The sequence below is a fragment of the Plasmodium cynomolgi genome, chromosome 1, assembly GCF_000321355.1.
Source record: "Plasmodium cynomolgi strain B DNA, chromosome 1, whole genome shotgun sequence".
Taxonomy (NCBI): Eukaryota; Apicomplexa; class Aconoidasida; order Haemosporida; family Plasmodiidae; genus Plasmodium; species Plasmodium cynomolgi.
In genome coordinates, this window is record NC_020396.1 from 367,849 (window position 1) to 383,439 (window position 15,591).

The following is a 15,591-nucleotide window of genomic DNA, read 5'->3' on the forward strand; positions in this document are numbered from 1 at the left end:
CGAGCGAGTGTTCCCAAGGGGACAAAAACAGTTTGGCCATTTTTACACGCAGCGAAAAAGGTGCTTATGCGTACGCCTTAGTAATTTTTTTGTTCCATTCGCATGAGGTGAAGAATGTGCTGGGAAAAAAAAAAAAAGAAAAAAGAAAAAAGAAAAAAGCGAATAACCTGTGCAGCAGCTATTCTACAGTTACAAACTGGGCAAGTTACACGCTACTCCGTTTGGATGTTTTCCCTTTTCCCTTCACGAATTCCCTTATTTGTTTCACCCTTCGCGTATTGTATTTTTTTTTTTCCCCTCATGCATAACCCCCTAAACGCGTGTTTATTCTTCTTACATGTAGCCCCTCAGCAGTGTAGGTGCCCCCTCCTCATGCATGCTTATCTAAGTGCGCATGCGCCATGTCTTCCCCATCGATAGGAGCTAAACCAAAGGGATAAAGCCAGGGGCACGCGGATAAGTAGTATCCGTGGGGAGGGAGGCTACTCATTTCGTACAGGGAGACTGATGAATGTGATAGGTAGCAAAGGGAAGGGAAGAAAAATCAAAAAAAAAAAGAAAACATACAATAAAATGTGTGTAGTGGGATGGTGACCCCTTAGCAAAAGGAAAAAGAACAAAACAGCAAATAGACGGTTCCCTCCCCCTGGTTCGCCTTTTTCTGTGTAGCGAAATAAGGACACAAAGGGATAGACATTTCGTGCGGCAAACTTGCTAATGTTGGAGGTCCGCGCGAATTTTTTTTGTAAAGAGCTGTATGCCCACGTTAAGTGCAAAAAGGAACGGATGAAGAACAAAGCCTTATCAGGGGGGTTAATCCCATCCGAAATAGGCTTCGCCAAATGATTACTCAAAATGAGATCCCTTCTGAGGTCACACTGACGCCTCCTCTTGCCAAAGAAGACTCTGTGTTGCACCCCACCGAGCGTAACTGTTCTGATTGGATTTTCCTGCTATGTAGGTGGCAAACTTGGCAGTTAAAAAGGGGGGACGGACGCACTCCGCCCCATAGAAGGTACCCCCCTCTACGGGGTAAGAAAATTTCTGTTGACGTCAAAAATTAAAAAAAAAAAAGGTTTACATCGTAAGGGGTGGGAATGGGGATGATGTACATGTGGGCACAGTCGACAAAAGTTGGTGTGTTGGGTGAAACAATCGAAATGGGGCAAGAAGGGGTAGGATTAGGGGTAACTGAGGGGTAGGATGAGGAGTAGACGAAGGGGGTAGAATGAGGGGTAGACTGCGGGGTAGGATGAGGAGTAGACGAAGGCGTAGAAGGAAGCCTAAAAGGAGAGATACAAACGGGGGAGAAGAACGAAAAAAAAAAAAAACACACCACAATCGCACACACACGTGTGTAAACACGCTTACACTGCACTGCGCACGTAAAGTACCCGTCCAGGTAGAGTCCCCCTCACAACTTCGCTCCTTCCGCTGCAGCAACGTCCGACGTGTCGCTTTCCTCCTTCGTTTCGGAGGACGCTATGGAGCTGTTAATGGAGCCCAGGTTGACATATTCTTGGAGGTCTCCTTTCCCCCCCTTCGTGTCTCCCTTGCGCAGGCCCAGTGCGGAGGTCAGGGTGTATTCGGAGGAGTCGTCCGATTTGCTGTCCTCGGAGGGGTTGTCGGAGGGGTTATCAGAAAGGTTATCAGATAGGTTATCGGAGGGGTTACCGGAGGGGTTACCGGAGGGGTTATCAGATAGGTTACCGGAGAGGTTATCGGAGGGGTTACCGGAGAGCTCATCGGAGAGCTCATCGTCCGGGTCTCCTCGGTGCGCTTCTCCCCTGAGTGTGTCCCCGCCGTGTGACTGCTCCTCGCCGTGTTGCTGCTCCCCGCCGCGTGACTGCTGCTGCCTCGTGCCGCCCATCACCACGTAGTACTTCCACAGGGAGAGGTACTTATTATAGTAGTAGTACTTGTAGTGGTTCACGTTGGTGACGTACTTAAAAATGAGGGAGTAAAAATACTTTTTGGCGAGGGCGGCGTCGTTTCTCCGTTGGGCATCGAAGAGGGCTCTGCGGAGGTTCTTCTTCTTGGTGAGAAGTCGGAAGAAGGGCAGCCCATACGTCCTAACCAAGTGTGTCTCCCTTTTTTGTCTTACCGTTTTATCGATGAGGTCCAATTTGTTCGAACCCGTCAAGGTCCTACTCCGCATGAAGTTAATAATTTTATGTTTAATTATTTTCTCCCTCTTAAAGCGGACAATGTCAAAATTTTTTTTTTCTATCTTTATTTTGTTAATGGAAAAGATGAGAAGGAAAAAAAATTTCTTCACAACATTACGATTATATTTTTGCTTGAATTGTTGACCCTTGTCCACCAATCGGCGCGCAAGGAGAGACTGTTCATGCCAGTAGGTAACCACTCGAGCTACCATTTTCTCCTGAACAGTTTTGTAATAAACGAGTGAGTTATATTCGCAGTAATTCATCCACTTGCGCTCCACATAAAAATGCTTGAGAGAAATTATGTACTGAGATTTTCTTCTATACGTTAGGAAGTCCTTGCTGAGGTTTTCGAGGTACTGATTTTCCTTTGAGTAATTTTTAAAGCGAGTCCATTTGTCTAGGTACCCCAACAGGGTCCTCCTCTGTCTGCGACATATAATGGTCCTTTCACACAATCGCAAATGGTTTTGATAAAAAAAAATATTTGTGAGAATGAAGAAGACTGTCCTGCATTTGTGAAATTTTCTCTCTATTGTGTACTTGAGGAGCAAATTATGTAGGTTCATTTTTTTTTTTTGTAAGTTAGCAGTAGAGCAAAATGACGTTTCTTCAGTTTGTGTTTCTGTCCTTTTCTGTAGGTCTCTAATTTGATTCTCATATCTTTGCAATGACGTGCATACAAGTGGAGGGCATTAAATCCGGAGGATAACAACTCCGTTCTGCAGGCAAGAGCATAACCTATTTGTTTTTTCACAAAGGGGAAGGATCCACGTGCGAGGCGGTTGTATTTCTCACTCATGTTGCGCAAATCGAAGTAGAAGCAGAAGATGTTCCTCGTGTAGATGTTACACACGTATACATTTAATCGGTTTACGAACAAACAAAACTTAAAATTCTGAACCCACGTGAGGAAAAACTTTTGCATGGATCTTCTCCTCCTTTGAGTGGCAAACTGGTACAGACTTCTCCACCTGTTGAATACAGTTTGCACTACTTTATTCCTCTCAAACTTTATTACGTTGTAAATTCCCTGCAGTTGTTTCCTCCTCTGTGTGTGCAGTAGCCATCCGTTCAGGCTGCCGCGCAGCAAGTGTGTGTTCCTCACGAGGGTCATCCTGAACACCACGCTCTTCACATGTTTGCACATTAAGTAATGATTGACCCACAGGAAGTAGTACCTCCTTAAGAAGGTCTTCCCCCAGAACTGCTCACAGTAGAGATAGATCCGTCTCTTGTTGACCCTCATCAGTTTATTCTCCCTCAGAATGGAAAAAATTTTTTTCTTCACTCCGAGGTGTGCCTTTGTAATGTATTCCCTAAGTGAGACTCTCATCTGGAATGTTCTCCTCAAATGTCGAAAAAAAAATTGCAAGGTATTTTTTTTTCTCCTTCTTTTTACCTTCTTGTAATGATGATACGTCAACCATTTGGAGAAGAATCTCTTTACAAAAAAGGAGTTCCATTTTTTTATTTTCTCATCATGTAGTTTGCTATTGTCGAGGAAGTGTTTTACCCACTCGTGGAAAAAGACACGTTTTTTTTTTTCCATAACGATGCGGTAGCTTTCTCTACAGTTTTTTCTCTTCCTGTACTTTTCACTCCATAGTCCAAACAGATGCTTCATTTGGGTAAACCGGACGGATGCACATATGTAAATCTGCAGCTTACCAATCGCTATGTTTCGTTTAACTAGATTGTAGTGCACGAGGAGGCACTTCTTCATCATGGAGATCGCTCTCCTTTTAATAAAACTGTAATACTTAAATCTGTGCACCACGTGGGAGAAGATTTTCTTGAATAAATGCTCATTCAGTGTGCGAATGAGGAGTAGATATATCTGCTTCTTCGCGTAGATGCCAAGCCAGGAGTCGAAGTGGCATCTGAGTACTCTCCTTTGCATACGAGAGCGTACCAGACATCCCTTCTGTTCATATCGGTAGAGTAACAACCATACATAGAAAAAGGTTTTTTTTCTCTTTTCATTACTGTGTTTCATTACTACGGCAAAGTTTCTTCTTTCACTCTTTTTCGAAATATGAACAGATATTAACCTATCTAGATAATCCTTCATCACCCTCCTCTCCACTTGCTCCTTCAGTTTAAAAAACCTCTCCTTATTGTAGTTCCCCACTTTGATTAGTCCATGCCAGTAGGAAAATAACAATCGGATGTGTTTCTTCAAAACTTGCTTTCTTTTATTTTTTATTTCTTTGACCTTCCAGTTGAAGGATAGGACCCATATACCAAAGAATTTTTCTAAAAGTTCGTTTTTTTTCTCCAAGGTGGCTACTCTTTTGTTGTCCTCCTTCTTATGTTGGCTCTTCACTCGACTGTACTGCTTCCACCACTGCGTGGACTTCTTCAGTCTGCTAAAGAATAGGTGCACTTGGATTAGCTTGTCTCTACCTATGCAGCACATTAGGGAGAATTGCATACTCAGGGTGGTTTCCCTAAAACGGGTTGCTATGCTACTCTTTAAGGCTTTAACAAAATGGAGCATGTTTCTTTGCAGGGCGTCGCTCGTTAGGCGCCTCAGCTGGGGGGTGCGCTTCATGGGGGTGTTCATTCCCATGGAGGAGGCCCAACTTCGCGAGCTGTGCGAGGAGAGGGACGTGTCTCCCTCGCTGCTGCTTGCAGTTGAGGATCTGCCTCCCCCTGGGGTGCATGGCTCGTCTGCTCTGTGCGTCTGATTAGCCGTGTTTGAAGCTTTGGTCGCCTTCTCCGCCGTATCTGCAGTATCCACTCCCACCCCTTTCTGCGCCCCTCCGAGGAAGGCACGCGTCGCGTCGAAAATGAGGAGAGCCCTGCTTTCGTGTGAACCCCCCCCAGGGGAAACAGACCCCCCCAGCAGGTAATAAATCAGCAGCAACAGTTTAAAGTTGGCATTCAAATCAGCATCCTTTGTATGAAAAGCTTGGCAAAAACTAAAACTCCGATTGCTTTTTAAAACCTTCAATAAGAACTTCTTCGTTTTGAGGGACAGGAAGTTGAAAAAAAAGTGATACAAAAAATTAAATTTTTTCTTGAAGTGCTCGAAAAAGGTGCTGATGTCGTGCAGGTCGCACATGAGAAGGTACAAAATTATTAGCCTGTTCATGGCGCTGTTTTTTAGAGAGTAGCACACCTTTTGGTAGCTGTAAAAATGGTTGTTCTTTCTCTTGGCTCGTTTTCCCCTGCAGGGGTAGTTTTTCCTTTCTCTCCGTCCGATCTGTATATGCATTCGGTTCATCGCAATGAGGGTGTTAACCTGTTGGTGTGTGTTCCATCCTGTTCGCCGCTCTCCCATGGTTACGTCACCAGCGATGTTGTCGTTCCGTTGGCTTCGTCCGTCACGTTGGATTCGTCTGCAACTTTCGCCTCGCCTGTCACTTTCATCGGTTCCACCACTTCCTCCAGATGTGAGGTTCAACTCGGATGCATCCCCTCCATTGTAACTGCGCGGATACTCTCCTGTGTACCCCCCCGCGCAGCTGTAATTCCTCCCTTTGGGGTCCACTCTCAGGGTGGCGCTTCCACAATCGAGGATCTCCTCAAATGCTGGCATGCTACACCATGGGGAGTAAACCAGCGCGTGTATCCTGTGCACTAGGGATACCTTATAATAACAATTTTGAGCCCTCACGTGTAGCAGCGTAATGAAGACACGAGCTTTCTTCTGTAACTTCACCGCATTGTAAAGCTCCTTGTGTAGTTTTTTCTTCTTCACGAAAGCTTTCCAAGAAAGGAAATTACTCTTTCGAGAGTGAAACACATGGTTCGCATCTGCTCTCCTCAGGATTGCATCTCTCCTTGTGGACAAATCGAATGCCCGCTGACAAATGAGACGAAAATATTTTGTCTTAATCAATTTGGGATAGAAGCTGTTGATTAAGTCCTTTTCCATTTGGGTTCTTTTCCTTTTGGCTAGTCTGTCCTTGAATGCTTTGAAGGTTTTCCTCATCGTTTTCTCATGTTTGTCTTTTTGCATCTTTGATAGGATTTTCTACAAAGGGGGTAAGCGGGGGAGGGGTGAAAAAAAAAGGGGAAGTTACTGACAGATGTGAGTTTTCGATCTGTGTGCCTTTTCGATCTGTGTGCCTTTTCGATCTGTGTGCCTTTTCGATCTGTGTGCCTTTTCGATCTGTGTGCCTTTTCGATCTGTGTGCTTTTTCGATCTGTGTGCTTTTTCGATCGCTGCACATTTTCGATCGCTGCACATTTTCGATCGCTGCACATTTTCGATCGCTGCACATTTTCGATCGGTGTATCTTATTAGTCGATCCTTCGCCATGGCGAAAAATCTCCTCTCATGCGAACCTCTCGTATGGTCATGATTTTTCTGTTGGCTCTGATTTTGTAAACACCCTGGTGATACATCCTCAGTTTGATGAGCTCATCCATTCTGTGTAGAAGAAGCATGAGGTACCTCTTCCTGTTGAGCCTTCTCTTAATTTGAAAAAAGATGGCTCCCTTTATTCTGTTCGCCCTTTGTCTCTGTATTATGCGGGCGGTTTTCCTCTCTTGTTTGCGCTTCGTCAGGAAGGCCATCCTGGGGGGGGGAGGGAAGGAAAGAAGCAGAACGGGGTGGTAATAAGGTGCACAGTTAAAAAAGGGGTCCGGTCCACATAGAATGGAGAAAAAGAGGCAGGGGGGGAGGCACATATAAAACCCCTCCCTCCCAATACTAGAACACAGCATAGGGAAGACTTTCTCCCCCCACACACCTCCTCCTTTTTTGTACCGCCAAATGGAGACACCTTACCAGACGAGGAAGAAATGACGCCGCAGTCTACTCTCCCCATTAAGCCTAATGGAATAAAAACTGAATTTGGCCCTTTTGATAAACTCAAAAAAGTGGAGCATGGCGTTGAAGTACTTTCTTTTCCGATTCAGAGTGACCAGGTGGTACCCCCTCCTGAATGCACTTTGTCTCTCTCGATGTAGCTGTAAAGCTGAGAAAGCTCTCGATTTTAAGATCGAACACAAGAAGTGTGTGGCCTTTCTATTCCTAACTCGGTTGCTCCAATTACGTTTTAAAATATCCCAAATTTTTCTTTTCATTCTGTCTTTTTTTTCTACTAAAAAGTTGGCAAGCGTCACTTGTATGTTGACGTAGTAGTGACTACATCTATACACTGCGACAAACGCTTCACTCTTGCTTTTTTTAATTACGAATGTAGTCATCGCATGGATAAGACGCTTAATATGTTTAGACTGTTCGCTTTTGATTCTCCACAGGTGGATCACCTTTCGTAGGGTGTTGATATTTCCTATATGCCTAATTAATTGTATTTTAATTTCTTCTTTTTTTTTCTCCCTTACTTTTTGGTACTTGTTCTTCCACTTTGTGTAGTATTTACACTTGGTCGCTTCTAATCTCCTCTCGATTATTTTTTTCTTCTTTATCTCCAGTTTGGCTTGTCTCCTCCATTTCTTCAGCATTTTCTGGCAGGTCACCACGTTGGTTCGGTTCCTCAGGAAAATCTCCACCTTGGGGGAGGGGCACGGCACGGCGAAAAGGGAGCAGCGTTAACGTTATGCGTTACTTTTTTTTGACGTGAATGATCGCAGGGTGTTCAAAAAATAATCACAAAATAATCGCAAAATAATCGCAAAATAATCGCAAAATAATCGCAAAATAATCGCAAAATAATCGCAAAATAATCGCAAAATAATCACAAAATGCACACAGGATGCCCACACGGGGTGACGCACACGTGAATGCAGCTCGCTGAAGTTACCCGCTTCATCTTCTGGCTGTAGAGCAACAGACCCGCGAAGTAAACCAGGCACACCTTCCTCGACAGGATTCTTTCCGTCTCCTTAAAGCGCACGTTCAGTATGAAGCGAGTGTACCACTTGCTAATGACCTTCAGCTTCTTCTTCCTGCGCAGATGAGAGAGGTGCATCCAAATGGGTTGTGTCCTCGAGGAGACATATACACAGATTTAACTTAGGTATACAATCCGCATCGCTTCTCCTAAGTGGAGCTACCAAAAGAGCCCCCTCCTTTCTCGTCACATACCTGTTGAAGAGGCTGATCATATTGGAGAGAAACGCCTCCTTGTTCTTTCGTATTTGAACGTAGCTCTTCCATTGGTTCAGGAATTTCTCCGTGAGGTGCTTCGTCTGCAGACGCTTCAGGTGGGCGATCTGGGGGGTGGAAGGCATTTCGTTGCGCAGTGCAGGTGTGTCGTGCGGCGCAGTGGAGGTGGCGTGCATGCTATGGCGCGGCTACCGTGTGGCTACCCCGTGGCTACCGCGACTACCGTGTGGCCACCCCGCTTCTCACGCTCGGAAAAACTACCTTCCTGCGCCTCATATGCCGCAATCTCACGTAGACAAAGAAAATGTTGAAAAATCGGCGCTTCACGTTCAAGTCCAGCTGGTCGAGTGCAGCCCTCATTTCCTGGCGCCTGTCCAGGAATGCCCTTGTCAGGTGTCTCCACCTTCGAACGCACGTCTGCTTTAAGTACGACTCCGCAATTTTATTCAGTGCATTAAAGAAAAGTATGTTCTTAGAGTACACGAAGAGAGCCTTGAATGCCCTGCTCTTGTATTTGCGCACATAGTACAGCTTTGCAATTTTCTCCTTAACTTTTTTTTTCCTCTTTCTGTGTGCATGTCGGAGTAGACAGTCGAAATGCTTCTTCTTCTTTCTCATCAATACCGATTTGAAGAAGAGCAGAATTTTTTTTTTTTTCCCTCTTTTCCCTACTTATACTTATCCATCCTTGTATAATTTTTTTCATTTTTTTTTCCCTATTTCGGAGGCCATAATATTGAAACTTTTTGCGGAAGGTGTAGTACTTCATTCGGAGGGACAGCCAGGTGGAAAAAATTTTGCTTTTCATTTTGACCTTCCTTTCCTGGTCGTACTTTTTTTTCGCCTCCTGGAGGGCTTTCTTCTTCTTCACGAGACCCCTCAGACGGGAGAGACAGCCCCTTTGAAGCTTCATTCTGCACTCCGCCCGGAACCGCTTAACGCGCATGCATTCGTTGCGCCAGGTGTTCACGACGCGTTTGTAAATTGCCTGCGGGGAAGTGGGGCGGTGTGGTGAAGCGGTGAGGAGATTGGCGGTGCGGTGGCCAGGAGGGTGGCGATGCAGCGGTCAGGAGGGTGGTGATGCATTGGTCAGGAGCATGGCGGGGGGTACCCCTTCACATATCCCCCTCCACAGACCCACTTACCATCTTGAGCGCGAAGCAGAGGTAGGGCAGGTTGTGGCGCAGCTTGCGCAGGCTGACGGAGAAGGGAGCGGGCACGAACGAAGAAATGATGTTAAGGGACCTGTACACAAACATGGCGTTGTCGTAGAGAGTGCCTACGTTCGGAAGGAGACCCTTCCCCACGAGGTACTTCTTATGAATGAAGACAAAGTTGTTCAGGTTAAAATTTATGTTTGAAAAATTGACAATATCAAGGAGAGTTTTTCCGCTGGTTTCTGGAGAGAGAGATCGACAGTGTAGGAGAGTCTTCAACATAAAGAGGACGAATAAATTCCCTTGGTCGTTAAAATGGTAGTAGTGAAGGATGTCCCTCCTGTAGACGCGCACATAGTCCATCCAGCTCAACACAGTTCGTTTCTTCACTCGATTAACGAAGTAGCTATGCATTTGTTTAATTGAATTTTTTCTCCTCTTCCTGTAGGTTGTATAACCTCGTAGGAGAGAGAAGCACCGAATGATTAGCTTGTATTTATATTTACTGTGCAAGAGGATGTACTGCGTAGCATTGATGGTGTACCGCTTCTTCCACTGTTGGAACGTACGAAGTAATTCGAGTCGGTTCCTTCTCTCATAAAGAATTAAAAACGTCTTCTTCAGAGTGAATGATTTATTTTTGTATTTTCTCAAAATTTCAAAAAATTTCTTTTGCAAACAATGGGACCTTCTTTCGAGGTGTTTGCTCAGCATGCTGTTAATTCTTCTCTCCTCCTGTAGCCTAACCACCCACTTGCTAAAATATACACTAATGGTACTTGCACTAGTTTGTCGTGACAGAAGGTTGAATGACCTGTTTATGTTCCTCCTTTTTTGTATATATCCCCTGAGGATGGAAAAAAATTTCTTCAAATGGTGCTTCTTTACCTTTTTAAGATACCTCGAGTAGTACTCCTTAAACTGTGTTTCTTCTTTGTATCGACTGACCAGGAGGGAGAAGTACAGCTGATACAACTTCTCCCTTGTGTGAAGACTAACGAAATGGAAGGATTGTCTCTCCCTTTTTCTTTTCTTATAGTACAAGGCAAAATGGACATAGCATTTTATCATTAAATTTTTATTGTAGACACTTTGTATTTGCTCGTTTTTTTTTTATTAATTTTTTTCTGTATCGTTCCTTCCAAATGATGAATTTTTTATTTTTTATTTTTTTTTCCACTTTTTGTTTTGCCCTGTGCAAAGTCCTCTCCTTGTGTGCGTAGGTTCTCCACTCACTAAAGATATGAACAAGATAAATAAAATTTTTTTTTTTTTTTTTTATATTTGCATAACCATACATTGTACTGTTTTCGGAGAAGGTTCTTCTTCCTCTTTTCCACCAGTTTTTCGAAGACTCCTTTGACGTAAATTTTTTTCTCATTTCGATAGAGCCATAGGTCGTAGAATTTGGCGAGTATCTTTCTCGTGTAGACTTTTCTATGTTTGGCTGCTCTGTTCCTCAGCTCCTTCTTCTTCCTCGCATAGCAGACCCAGTGTCTTTGAAACGTCTTCAGTGTTTTGTATGTAAAGAACACGTTCCCCTCATTGTATAATGTTACTTTTTTCTGGATACTCGTCATCTCCATCGTACCATTGCCGATCCCCCACTTCACCTTCTTGCTAAGCTTGTCATACAAGTTGCACAATAAATCTCCATTTAAATAAATTTTCAGCAAATTTCGGTTATTCCTGTGCATGAATGATTTTTCGTTTTGCTTCGGGTCGGCGCTGCTCCTTGTTCCCACGTTACACAGGCTCCTCACATTGCTCATGGGGTTACCCTTGAGTTTGTTCTGCGTCGTTCTGCTCTTCGTCATTCCGCCCTTCGTCATTCCGCCCTTCGTCATTCCGCCCTTCGTCATTCCGCCCTTCGTCATTCCGCCCTTCGTCATTCCGCCCTTCGTCATTCCGCTCTTCATCGTTCCGCTCTTCATCGTTCCGCCCTTCATCGTTCCTCCCATCATCGTCCCGCCCTTCATTGTTCTCCCCTTCGTGGCGCTGCTCCTCCCTGCCTGCTTGCTCTCCAGCGCCACGATGCTCAACTTGCTCGGTGGACTCACTTCACATATGCACGTGGTTTCCTCCGCGGGCCCCTTCCTCCTCAGGGTAGTCATTTTGAGGGGCCCGTAGGGGCTGCGCTGCTCAAGGGGGACTCCCTCCCCGTAAGGGAGGCATTGCTCATACGGGATGCCCTCCTCGTAGGGAAAGCATTGCTCGTTCGGGATGCCCTCCCCGTAGGGGAAGTACTGCTGGTACGGGATGCCCTCCCTATAGGGGAAGCATTGCTCGTACGGAATGCCCTCCCTGTAGGGGAAGCATTGCTCGTACGGAATGCCCTCCCTGTAGGGTGTGGCCTCCTCACGCGAGGCTCGCGTACGCCGGGGCCGCACGCGGCACACCTCGACGGATTCCCCCCCAGCCGGCAAGCAGTCGTAACGATCGCACGGTTCGTACTGTTTGTAGTGGGTCACATCTTGCGAAGCGGAAAAGACATGCCGCATGCTGAGGGGGTTACTATCCCTTCGCGCCACGTCCTGCACGTCCTCTCCACCCCCGGCCTCTTCCTCGGCCTCTTCTCCACCCTCGGCGTCTTCCTCCTCTTCTTCCTCCTCATACTCCTCCTGCTGCTGCTCCTCCTCCTCCTCGTCGTGCACCCTCAGGGGGTACTCACAAGCGACTTTATCCTCGATTATATTTTTACAGATAATGACTAGCTTGTTAAGGATCTCCCCCGACAGCTGCTTCGTGGTGCTGTACTTGCGCGTCACGTCATAGTAGTGTTTCATGACGGTAGGGAAGTTAAGCTCTTCATTGTTGTGGTTGCACTCATCGGCTGATCTGTATATTATTTCTTTTATTATGTCATTGGCGTCTTCCATGGTTTCGGCATGGATGCGCTGCGCGGTGAGTGTATGCGTGGGGGTACCCTGCGGAGTTGAGAAGAAGCGGTTTACCCTGCGGAGTTGAGAAGAAGCGGTTTACCCTGCGGAGTTGAGAAGAAGGGGTTTACCCTGCGAAGGATTTTCCCTATCGTCTAGCTGGCCTTTTTCCCCCCCCCCTGGTTCACTCCCCGACAGGCCCACCACTTATGCGCCTTCGTATGCTGCCGTCTTCCCCCTCTAGGCCGACCCCTTCATTTTGTCGCGCGGGGGAGCGGCAAGGTACTCCTCTAGTGCGTGAAAAACTCCCCTCCAGCGATGTGACCTAGGGGGGTGTCCTCACGGAAACAAAAAAAAAGGCAGCTCACGGAAACAAAAAAAAAGGCAGCTCACGGAAACAAAAAAGGCAGCTCACGAGAACACAAAAAAGCGACTGACCACTTTTATGAATCAGTTTGAAAAGAAGCAAAAGTGATAACTTCTCTTTCGCGTAAGTGCAAAAAAAAAAATAAAAAAAAAAAAAAAAAGAGGGGGGGGATATTTTTACGCGCCTTTGGCTTGCTTTTTTGCGAACGCCTGCAGAATGCTCCTTCCACCCGCTTGAGGCATTTCCAATTTTCCCCAGTTACCTCAAAATTGGGGCCAAAACTAAATTTCGGTTTCGGCAATGTGTGCTTAATTTGCGTACTGTGTGATGGGCTCCGCGCTGCCTCCACCGGGGGTGCTCTCGTCGCGCCAATCAGTTTGACCAAATTTTTCCACCACGCATGTCATGTGCTTCTCCCATCCCAGCACATTTTTTTTCTTGTCGATTTTTTTCTTTTTTTTTTTTTCTTTTTTTTTTTTTTTTTGCCCCACTTGGCAAGCCTCTCCTCCCACTCTCTTTGTGTAACTTGCTAACTTTAAATTGTTCGCTCTCCAAATTTAGTTTTTCCAGTTCTTCTTGATTGTTGGCTGCTCTCCCCTGGCGAGATTAAAACAGAAAATTTCGACAAAAGGGTGACAATTTTTTTGCGAGCGGTAACCTATTTTGACGAGCGGTAACCTATTTTAACGAGCGGTAACCCATTTTAACGAGCGGTAACCCATTTTAACGAGCGGTAACCTATTTTAACGAGCGGTAACCCATTTTAACGAGCGGTAACCCATTTTAACGAGCAGCAACCCATTTAAAGGAAGGGGAAACTCAGTCCTGGCGACGAGATGGGTTTTTCCCCCCACGTATGCTCCCGATAATGATGCCGAAAAATTGAAAAAGAATGCTAAAAGGGGAAGGCCACCTCCTCCGCACTTGCTTAGGGGCATACATCTCTTCCCTCCATTTTAAGCTTTTCCTATAACTCCCAAAGGTGGCATACCATACTTACTCACACCTTTTTCGGGAACTCTCCCTCTTGCGGGAAGGAGAAGTCTCCACTTCGCCGCCACCATTTCGGGGGAACTAGAAAGGGAAGTTAACCCTTTTTTTGGGATCTTCACCTCATGGGGGGTGGAAAATTTGTAAATGCACGGTGAGTACATACACGCCCCACGGTTGATCATCCCACGTTTGATCATCCCACGCTTCAACACCCCACGCTTCAACACCCCACGCTTGAGCACCCCACGCTTCAACACCCCGCACTTGAACACCCCACGCTTTAACATCCCACGTTTGAACATCCCACGCTTGAACACCCCACTTCTGTACATGTGCGAGGGGAGTGGAGACAAAAACAGCTTCACAAAGAGGCGAAATATCTCGCGCGGTGAGAGGCGAATTGGCACACCCATCACGTGCATAACCCCCGCGTAATCCCCACGTAACGACCTCCGCTACCCCCTCCCCCCAAAATGCATAGCACGCTCCTAAAAAACGTGCACGGCCAGCTGTGCAGAAGCCGAAATGGCAGTGGCAAGTGCTGTCAGCAGCTGGTGCGGTTGAACCCATCGGAGGGTGCGTCCCTCGGCGCCAGGGGGGTTAGCTCCGCTGGGGGCTACACTCGCAACTACGCACGCGACTGCGTTGATCACTATGCTTCCCCCTACGCATGGCATTTCACCGCTGACTCCTCATTTTCGCGCCGCGCAAACAGTTCCTCCTCCACCTGGAGTGGGAGCTCTCACGCGTTTGGAACGTATGGAGAATGTTACGGTATTCTTCGAGTAGGGACACACAAATTGGAGCATAGCATGTTGGTGAACCATGTGTCCTTTGCCACGGGCACGAAGAGCAAAAAGCCAGGAAAGGGTGCAGAGGAGAAAAAAGACACTGCTAAGCAGTACGAAGCATATGGAGAAAGTGGGACGAAAGATCCACTTAGTGAAGAAATAAATAAGGCAACTCAGAAGGAAGGAGATCCTTTTGAAGGAACAGAAAATATAGGAGGGAAAAAAAAAAAGTCCAAATTGAAGCTAGTAGTATACCTCTTTAGCATCACCTTTGGAGGATACGTCATCTACAAAGTGTATCAGAATGACTTCAATCTATCAAAAGCGGAAGAGAGCATAGTTAAAGATTTTGTGAACCTAATTTATACGTACGAAGAAAAAATGAGCAAACAGAATTCAAAATTTATGACTTGCTTGAGTGAAAAATTGAACAAGCAAATAGCAATGTACTTCCTTCAGCTGGATGCAGACAAGAGCTCAGGCTTCCTCATCAGTGATGCTCTCTCCTTTTTAAATGACCTAAACATAAAAGAAGATAACGCAATTGTAAAAAGTTTTATAAAAAATGGAGTCGGAAAAAATATCGAGATGAAGAAATTATCAGGGTGTTCTCTACAACAGTTTGCAGAGCTCTTGGAAAGCTTAATTCTTGTGAGTAAAACGAAGCAACAAAATGGCTCCTCAGAAGGGGCAGTCCAAACTGTTACCAAGCAGGATAACTACTATCTCAATATGTTACAGAAGTACTTAGACTGCCTAGTCTACTTGGTTAAGACATCCGACTTATATTTGTATGTCCAAATGAAGAAGAACGCGGCATCATCCTCTGCTTCCTCTCCACAAGAAGGCCAAGAAGAACAAATAAACGATTTAGAAATGGCTATCCTTAATAAGCTCACCAAGTACAACGACAAATATGTACAAAAACAGAATCTCACTCTGGAATACTTGTTAAGTAAGGAGGAGTTATCGAAGTTTAAAAAAAATGCCAACCTTTCGAGGAAGGAAGAAGAGAAGGAGTTACTCCTCATCGAAAAAAAAAAATTGGAAGAAAAAATCCAGTTGCTGTTGAAACTGCAAGAGAAAAAGAACTTAACAGAAACGGAGGTTAAGCGACTACAAGATTTGAAGGTAAAACTGAGGAACGTCAAATATACAATTAAGAAGGAGGGACTGAAGAAGTACTTCCAGTGAGGGGATAGTTCAGG

General features: G+C 45.6%; 2 protein-coding genes across 2 annotated transcripts; one reads left to right on the plus strand and one right to left on the minus strand.

Annotated features, from left to right (window-relative positions):
- Nucleotides 1-1,414: 1,414 nt before the first annotated feature.
- PCYB_011720 (hypothetical protein) lies at nucleotides 1,415-12,232 on the minus strand. The gene is made up of 12 exons (XM_004220678.1): nucleotides 10,652-12,232; nucleotides 10,270-10,296; nucleotides 9,342-9,767; nucleotides 8,787-9,184; nucleotides 8,488-8,764; nucleotides 8,176-8,288; nucleotides 7,892-8,036; nucleotides 6,913-7,640; nucleotides 6,468-6,699; nucleotides 2,734-6,153; nucleotides 2,105-2,380; nucleotides 1,415-2,035 (listed from the first exon to the last, which is right to left on the minus strand). The coding sequence occupies exons 3-10, from the start codon at nucleotides 9,765-9,767 to the stop codon at nucleotides 2,734-2,736; spliced, it is 5,739 nt and encodes a 1,912-aa protein (XP_004220726.1). The 5' UTR covers nucleotides 10,270-10,296; nucleotides 10,652-12,232; the 3' UTR covers nucleotides 1,415-2,035; nucleotides 2,105-2,380.
- Nucleotides 12,233-14,065: 1,833 nt separating this feature from the next.
- PCYB_011730 (hypothetical protein) lies at nucleotides 14,066-15,577 on the plus strand (the record flags this gene model as incomplete). Its single annotated transcript, XM_004220679.1, has 1 exon — nucleotides 14,066-15,577. One exon carries the CDS (start codon nucleotides 14,066-14,068, stop codon nucleotides 15,575-15,577), a length of 1,512 nt encoding a protein of 503 aa, XP_004220727.1.
- Nucleotides 15,578-15,591: the final 14 nt, after the last annotated feature.

Bases quoted from the DNA above. Each gene is read 5' to 3' on its own strand.
- PCYB_011720 (XM_004220678.1), bottom strand. From the start codon at position 9,767: ATGCATAGCTACTTCGTTAATCGAGTGAAGAAACGAACTGTGTTGAGC. The intron at 9,185-9,341 runs GTAAGTGGGTCT...ACTTCCCCGCAG, and splicing joins TCTGCTTCGCGCTCAAGATG to GCAATTTACAAACGCGTCGT. The intron at 6,700-6,912 runs GTAAGGTGTCTC...TCCCCCCCCCAG, and splicing joins CGTCATTTCTTCCTCGTCTG to GATGGCCTTCCTGACGAAGC.